This window comes from Beta vulgaris, chromosome 3, assembly GCF_026745355.1.
Source record: "Beta vulgaris subsp. vulgaris cultivar EL10 chromosome 3, EL10.2, whole genome shotgun sequence".
Taxonomy (NCBI): Eukaryota; Viridiplantae; Streptophyta; class Magnoliopsida; order Caryophyllales; family Amaranthaceae; genus Beta; species Beta vulgaris.
Genome location: NC_079204.1, coordinates 8617910 through 8626598, shown reverse-complemented (window position 1 = coordinate 8626598; position 8689 = coordinate 8617910). Strand labels below are relative to the sequence as shown.

General features: G+C 33.8%; 1 protein-coding gene across 1 annotated transcript; it reads right to left on the bottom strand.

Annotated features, from left to right (window-relative positions):
* Positions 1 to 2741: 2741 nt before the first annotated feature.
* On the bottom strand, positions 2742 to 8450 carry LOC104888555 (oxalate--CoA ligase). The gene is made up of 4 exons (XM_010673575.4): positions 8135 to 8450; positions 5698 to 6748; positions 4078 to 4181; positions 2742 to 3274 (listed from the first exon to the last, which is right to left on the bottom strand). The coding sequence occupies exons 1-4, from the start codon at positions 8333 to 8335 to the stop codon at positions 3056 to 3058; spliced, it is 1575 nt and encodes a 524-aa protein (XP_010671877.1). The 5' UTR covers positions 8336 to 8450; the 3' UTR covers positions 2742 to 3055.
* Positions 8451 to 8689: the final 239 nt, after the last annotated feature.

Genomic DNA, 8689 nt, shown 5'->3' with positions numbered 1-8689 from the left:
GAAAAACCCACTTACTCCTTTTTGAGAAATGGTGGCTAGTGAAGAAGATGGAAAAAGATGGGAAACTTTAGGTTTTTCTCTTTTTTATAGTGGTAGTCAATTTGGGTAAAAGACCAAAATGCCCTTACTCATCAAATTGCCAAAATACATTTGATGATAAATTTCCAAAATAATCTTCCTACTAATATTAATAAAATACTTCCTTAAATACTAAAATACTTCTTTGTGGAAATACTCAAATACTATTTTGGTAAAATGACCAAAATACCCTTCTGCTCTTAAATACCGAAATTAAATAGCTTTAATAATTAAAAATGATTAAAACTATTTAATTAAGTATCTTAAAAATATGGGGGATTACAGATCTCAATATGAACGTGGATATATTTTAGCCACAACTCCTAAGTAATAGGAGTTTCTTGAGCTTTATCCGAAAATCAGTTAGTTTATAAAACAAATTTATCATTAAAACTTAATTTTAATCTTTAAGAAAATATTATCTTTTAAACAAAATATTCATAAAAACCGGATAAATATTTTCTTATCTTTTTCAAAAAACAAAATCTTTTCCTTAAAAGATTTTCTATTAAAACTGATTTTCACTTGGGTAAAACTAATTTCCTATTATTTAGGCATGACTTACTCAACTTCATAATTGTACCGTTATATTACTGCACGCCTAAGTCTAGTTCATTGTAATAGTTAGTTCCTTTAACTTAGATTAATAGACTACCACGTCTGTTCCTTTAGAGAGGAACAGACAGACAATTTCTTTAACAATACTCATTATACGTATTATAAATCTAGCCTTTTTATTTTCCAAAAACTGAAAAGATAAAATTAAATTAATTAAAATCATATTCCAAAGATACCGATTTTATTAAAAATTATCTTTATTTTAAAACTAAAACTTATCTTTTATTTTAAAACTAAAACTTATCTTTTATTTTAAAACTAAAACTTATCTTAAAACAACTAATGCACATTATTTATAAATATTTAACCACGTAGAGATTTATTAAGAAATAAACTCTAACTAAATTCTTATAGATTAAGATAATAATATGCATCAGATTTATTGACTCTTAAATACTTTTGACTCTAAGTTCCACGAGTTCCTTTGACCTTACAAGTTCCTTTAGACCTTGTTCCATTACCTTTCATGTTTCCATATACTTACATGAATCTTAGAAAATAAACTCATATTTTCTGCCTTCATGCTCCATGCTGCTCCAACTCAAGAACCGCATGTTGATGCTCCACCTTTGGAACTTCAATGTGCTAGTTCCTTTAAGAAACTTCGCACTCATAGTTCCTGCTCAGGAACTTCTTGTTTCAACTCTGAAACGTTATATTGCTGCTTCCAATCAGGAACTACTCCAGACTTCATATTCAATGTTCCTCATAGGATGTACCTAGGAACCGCTCTATTTGTGTTCCTCATAGGAACTCTTTTATAGGAACTTCACTTGTTGGAAAACCTTCATGATGTGATATATTCAACCTTTGATGACTTGTTTCATGTTAATGTAATATGCACATCTCAAACACACATGTTAGTTAGATAATCATCATTTGTTTATAATCATCAAAATACTACATGACTCAACAATTTTAATTCCATCTCTAATTTAGTCAAGTAGATATGTTTTATAATGCACTCTGAAGAATCCATCTCTAAATTAGAGATGAATTTTAATTTCCTTCTTTGACTTAGAGACGGATTTGAAAATCCGTCTCTAATTTAAATGATCATGTATTTTTAATAATGTATCTTATAGACGGATTCAAATATATGTTTCTAATTTTAGAGAAGGATTCATATAGTTCCATCTCTAAATTAGGGACGGATTTTTATATCCGTCTCTAATTTAGACAAGTAGATATTTATTATAATGCAATTTAGATATGGAAATTCAAATCCGTCTCTAAATTAGAGACGAAAATTCAAATTTGTCTCTAAATTAGAGACGGATTTTAAGACCGTCTCTGAATTATTTCTAATTTTCTTTCAATTATTATCAATTCCATACATAAAAGTAAACAAGTAGCACTTAGTGTAGTTGGTATAAGTTTCTCCTTATTATTACTTAGAGGTTATAGGTTAAATTCCTACCAATTGTGGTTCTTGGGAATGAGGATTCTCCTTACCCATTTTCACTGCTTCCAAGAGCCTTGCCTACAAAGCCATTTGGTTTGTCTGATTTGAAGGCTGCCATTTTTCTAGAGAATTTCGCAAACTATATGATGGTTGAGGTGCAAAGTGATAATAATCAGAGTCTGAAAGTACTAACAGAATAATGTGAGTCAATGCAATCTATGCATGAGCTTTAAAAGTCCGATTTGGATCTGTATCTAGAAGAGCCGGTCATACCTTGATGGATAATTTTTGTGCCTTGATGTGGTGGAAACAGAATGGCTTTATGTATCCTCGCCTCTCTAACATGCATTATTCAAACCAACAAAACAATCGGTCAAACCAAACAAGTAAAACAACCAGCAACCAATTGCCAAAAGTCAAACACCTCCTAGACTAATTTCACAATGAACTACGAGCAAAAAAAAAGTATAAATCTTCTAGAAATACAACAGCGTTAACAAAAGGGGAAAAAAATGGCAACAAAATCCGTCTTGAACAAAAAATTTCGTCCCAACTCCATCTCAAGAGGAGTAGAGAACGATACGTGTTATATGACTTCATGACTTATATCATTAGAATTTTATGCAACAATAAACATATGTAGTACTGAATAGTGAATATATATCAACCATAAAACATGTTTCTGATACATTTCATTATGATGTTTTTCGGCGTCCTACAATGACTTAGTTGTATTTCTGATATATCTATCAGACTATCACCTAATATCCCCTCATCCATAACCTATACAAGGATTAGGGAAGAAAAAGCGGATTACGATTCCAGAAATACACGAAAGATGCGCAAGGTTCATTCAATGGACAGTACTGCCAAGCTAAAACCCAGAACAGTCCATGGCATTGTGCATCGTCAATTTCAGACCACCTCAAAAACAAGGTGGCATACACTCGGTCACTAAGCCCCAAACTTGGGAACTTTAGCAGTTGATATCTGGGCAAGGAAGTGTTCAGCCACAATTCTTCGCTGAATTTTCCCGCTTGCAGTTTTCGGTAGAAAATCAGTGATGAAAGCCTTCTTAGGAACCTTGAATGCTGCCAAGTTTTTCTTGCAGAATTTTGTCACCTCTTCCTCGTCCATCTCCACCCCTTCTCTTGGAATGACTGCACAATTTATCTGTCCAGGTAGCAGAAAGAAATAAATCCCAATAGCACCATCCAGTTCCCACAGCAAGAACCAAAATTGCACAAAGTAGAATAGGAAGAATTTAGCAATAATTTCCAGATAATCAAATTCTCAATGGTACCACTTCAACCATGCCCAACTGTTGCTAATATAATTTACGAGTACATGAGTTGACCTTATTTTTACTTATTTCAGAATAAAATTTATACAGGCAAAAGAAGTTGAAAAAAGGACCAAAGGTGAGCTAGGTCCAATACAAGTTCAAATCAATGATAATTCAAGTGAAGAGAACAGAGCTTCTAACTATTTGCTAGCCTCTTCAATCAAGTGTTTGATTTTACATGAGATATAAAATAAGTGTAGCTAACAAACCACATGAAGGGGAAGAAAAAGAAGTTTATGGTGTTCATCGATGCCTTGACGGAACATTCTGATTAAATCATCGCCAAACATATAAATGATAATAAAAAGGCATTGATCTGGCAATTTAGGTACTGTAAATCCAGCCTAACCACAAAATTATGACACATACACTAAAGACAGTACCGAATCATGCCTTTAAAATCTTGAACTACATCATGAGGCATATGACTCAATTCCACCTGTATTTGTCTATTGGTACTCAAAGTAAAGAGTACGACATCAAAGTAGGTTAAGTTTACCACACCCGCAAGTCATATGTGTGATGCATGATATTTCTTTAAAAGCACATTTTGTGGTGAAGATGAACCAAAACTAACAACTTGTCTTGTTTAAGAGTTTAAACACAAGAATGAATATAAATTAGTTTTTACCTCCTCCCCATATTTGTCATCAGGGACCCCGAAAGCAACAGCTTGCGCAACATCTGGATGGGATAACAGCACTGCATCCACCTCAATTGGTGATATCTTTTCTCCTGAAAAAGATTTGGTAGTCTTTTATTTAACTTCAACTCAACTTGACAATATACAATAGCAAATGAAATGTTGAATTCAAAGTCGACCATAATTTAAGGAAAATAGAGGTAAAAACTAAATTCATTGAATGACGACGAAAAGATAACTTAGTTTACAAACCATAAGAAGACACATACTTTTTCTTACTCATTCATCACTGATAAACTAACATGACATTACCCAAGTGTGGTTGTTTTTCAAAAGGTGAATAGTAGGTGATTCAAAGTTCATCTTCTTTGGTCTTATATGACATAGTATTTTAGTATAAATCCATTTGACAGCAGATAGTAATGAAAACCTTGGACCTCATGTTTCTTGTTCCCAAAACCGAGCTATTTTCGTGCAAATAGGCCACTATCAAGATTTATAATTTTATTTTGAAATTTATTAATACAAAAAAGTGTAAAATTATTTTCCGTTGGAGTAAAATTACTCTCCCAATGATAGAAAACCATTTTCCTTTCAAAACGAAGGGAAAATTATTTTCCTTATCTCTCTTGTACACTCCTCTCACTACCTCTTTACTTTTCTTTTCATTTTCCTTTCATTTCATCATTTTTTTATATGAAACCAAACAACGGAAAACTAATTTTGAAATTGTATTTTCCTTCGTGAAAATCATTTTACACTGAAAATGTTTTACGTCCTACCAAACGGAGCCCTAATGTGGCTGGGGGTCAAGAATGTCCAAATATATTCCGATTCTCCTATTGACCCAAAACATACAACAAGGTGATGTAACATGTAAGATTGTAAGTAACAACCTAGGAAGAGTTCTAAATGCCTGTGCTCATGTACATACATGAAAAAACTACTTATAACGAAATCCTAGTACTACTTGTTGTAAACTTGTAACAACTAACAACCAGAGTTGCAATTACTTGGAAAGTTGGACAAATGTGACAAAAGTCTATGATGTCTTGTCAAATCAACAAAAACATAGTATTTCACATATACAAGCAAATAAGCAATACTCTTATGAGACAAATACGATTCTCATTTCATTAAATTAAATTAATTTGAAAAAAAGGAATTTTTTAAGAACAATCCTTAAGACAACCTCAATTTAAAAGTCAGCCATCAAGGCTCCATTTAACTCGTTTATTCTTATTGAATTTGACTAGATATAGCGTTTGTTTTTCTCCCTTGAGGTCAAACTTTAAAATTTTTTACCAAATTTTTCTCAATTGTATATATAATTGTATATATAAAAAATATATTCATATGCAATCTTGTTAGAACCGCCTAAATGTGTAATTTTATAATATCAACTTTTTCTATTTTTTTTTATCATTAAGGGATTGAAGATATCGAAAATCAAATGTTTATCTTGGATACCGTAAAAAAAAAAAAGCGATATATTAGGAGATGGAGAGACGATTTTAATAAGTTCGGAAAACATAACCTAAATAATTAATTAATACCATTTAAAGAACCAAAAACTAAACAAAATAAAATGATATCGATTATATGTACCTCCACGGTTAATAAGCTCCTTAATCCGACCCACCAAATGCAAAAAACCATCTTCATCAAAAAAGCCGACATCACCCGTATGAAACCACCCGAATTGAAAGGCCGACTTAGTCGCTTCCGGGTTATTCTTATACCCTTTTGTAACATTTGGGCCTCGAATACAAACCTCCCCTTTAGACCCGGGTCCTTGGACCACTCCATACTCATCCAAAATACCCATCTCCTGGCCCACGGGTCGCCCAACTGAGCCCGCCTTATGAGGCCCATCTTCAGGCAACGGGTTAGAACACATCAAATGAGATGCTTCCGTCATCGCATACGCTTCCAAAACAGGCGCACCGAATGACTCCTCAAGCCGGTTCAATATCACCGGCGCTAAAGAAGCGCTACAGCTCCTTATAAACCGGAGCTTCGGGTACTCCGTCTCAGGCTTGCTGAGGTGGCGCTCGAGGATGATCTGATGTATCGTAGGAACCGCAGTGTACCACGTGGCATTATACTTCTTCATATCCCCCCAAAACGACGTCGCAGAGAATCTCCCCGCAGCAGGGAGAGTAACCGTGGCGCCAGCACCGAGTGAACTCAGTAACGCGGCGATCAACCCGTGAACGTGAAACAAAGGCAGAACGATCACAGTCGAGTCAGACTCAGTGAGTCTGTAAACCGATTTAATGTTGTAAACGGAGGAAACGAGGTTGAATTGACTAAGTGGGACCCCTTTAGGACGGCTGGTGGTCCCGGAAGTGTGGAGGAAGAGTGCCACGTCGGATGGGTCATTGATGAGTGAGGTGACCGAGTTGGGTGAGTCTGACTCGGGGTGAGTCAGGGAGAGAGTGAGTTCCGAGTCAGGAGATGTTAGTGAAGCGGTGGCGTGTGGGAGGTTGATTTTTGAAGCGGCGGTTTCTGCTGCTTTGTTGCCTTCAGGTGAAGTTAGGAGGAGTTTTGATTCTGAGTCGGAAAGGTAAAACTCGAATTCTTCTGATGTGTATGCTGCGTTTAGTGGTGCTGCTGTGGCTCGAACTCGTATCACCGCTAAGAACATAATCACAAACTGTCCACATATAGAGATTACTAACATTAGAATTATGATAATAACGACAATATACTTAAATAAGGCCTTGTTTGGTTGACAAAACAAATCATGGGAAATGCAAATTCCTAGGAAGTAGAAGTATATGAAGTTGTTTGGTTGGCAAAATCATGGGAATTTACACTTCCTAGGAAGTTCTACTTCCCACACAATGGGAGAAGTTGCTTACCTAGTTCCCCCTAAGTAAGTGCCACTTCCCATGGGAATTCCATCTTCCCATAGTCAACCAAACAATTTTGTTTACTTCCTAGGAAGTGAAATTTCATGGGAAGTGAAAAATTAAGGGAAGATCAACTTCCCAAGTGCAACCAAACGATACCTAAGTGTTCGGTATAAAATTTAGTTTACATGTTATGATGTATGTACGCATAGATAAGTCAAAAAATAATATAAACACTATATTATGAAATACTAGTAAAATAGAAAGAGGTTTTTTTCAAATTTACGGCTTGTTTAATACTTGAATTGAAATGAATAGTGATATAAAAGAAACTTAATTGATCAAAAAATAAATTGGGAAATCGTTCATTCAAAAAGACGGTCTACTTTTATAAGATTAGACCTAGTCATTAAGAAAGCGTTTAGTTCACATAGTGGTATAGGTTTGAAATTAGGAATAAAATCAACGTGGTATAAATTTGGAACTTGATGTCTAATATTATGTGTTTGGTTTTATTTGGGATTTTTCCTTCTATCTATATTTAATACCTAGAGGTATCGATAAGGTGGGTTTGTTAATCACATATCAATAAAAATATCAAATATTTAAATTTTGTATTAGCAAATGTGTAAAAAAAAAATTTTAATAATAAAAAAATTAGAGGTAAATGATGACTCTAAGAATTGCCAATCTTTTTATGGTTGAAAATTTCACTAATTAAAAATACATGAATTTTTATATCACATTTTTTTAAATTTATTATATATATGTTAATATTTTATTCTAATAATGAGAATTACTCAAACATTGAAAGAAAACAGAGGAGGTGTCAATCTGATATTGTGGTCTTAGAATTTAGTGGCAGACCATTCAAAAAAAAAAAGTCTTCACTTAATTTTTTTTGTTATTCCTCTAAAACGCACTATTGAAATGAATTAAATGATCACGTGTATAACGTCAAAGCAACTCCTCCATTACGAATCTATTTTTCTATAGTTCATAATATTTTCTTTGCAACAAAAGAATATATTCGTAATATCCGTAATATATTCGTCTCTCTGTAATGATATATTTGTAATCATGTTTATAATTTACATAAAATTACGCAAATTTATTAATAAAAAATCAAGCTTAACAAGATAAAAAAAAAAAAGGAAAAGAAGGGGAAGAGAGAGAAAGAGTGAAACCTCGATTGTATTAGGGAAGGTAAGTGCGACGACATCTCCGGGATGTACACCGGCGGTAAGGAGACAAGAGGCGGCATGTTCAACAAGTTGATGTAAACGAGAGTGGCTGATATCGAATTTTCCAGAAACAGAGATTGCTCGCCGAGATGGGAATTTCTCGGCGATGTTTTTGAGTAATCCGGTTAGGGTTAAGCTTTCCATTCTCCTTATCTATTCGGTTAAGAAAGATAATTTGGTGAAATTTGAGTTAATTATTGTTTTTACTTGTTTGGTGAGATGGGGTTGTGAAAGTGGTGAGATTGAGAGATACGAGAGATTGTGGTTACGGTGAAAGGTATATATATAGAGTATAGACGGACGAAGGGGCGTGTGGGGGTAACATGAAAAACGAAAATTTTTATTTATTAGTAGCAATTTTGTACTTTGAAATGTAAATTGATAAAGAAAAATATAATTAGAATAATTGGTGGGGTCGTGGGGATACTGCTAATGAGAAGTAGATGATATTAAGGGTATGCATAACGTAAAGTTTGATTCTTCTTCCCTTTTTCGTGA

What these genes read in the sequence shown, in the direction of transcription:
- LOC104888555 (XM_010673575.4), bottom strand. Translation starts at nt 8,335, where the DNA reads ATGGAAAGCTTAACCCTAACCGGATTACTCAAAAACATCGCCGAGAAA. An exon ending in CCTTCCCTAATACAATCGAG is followed by an intron (nt 6,749 to 8,134) that starts GTTTCACTCTTT and finishes ATATGTGGACAG; the next exon opens with TTTGTGATTATGTTCTTAGC. An exon ending in ATGACAAATATGGGGAGGAG is followed by an intron (nt 3,275 to 4,077) that starts GTAAAAACTAAT and finishes CTACCTGGACAG; the next exon opens with ATAAATTGTGCAGTCATTCC.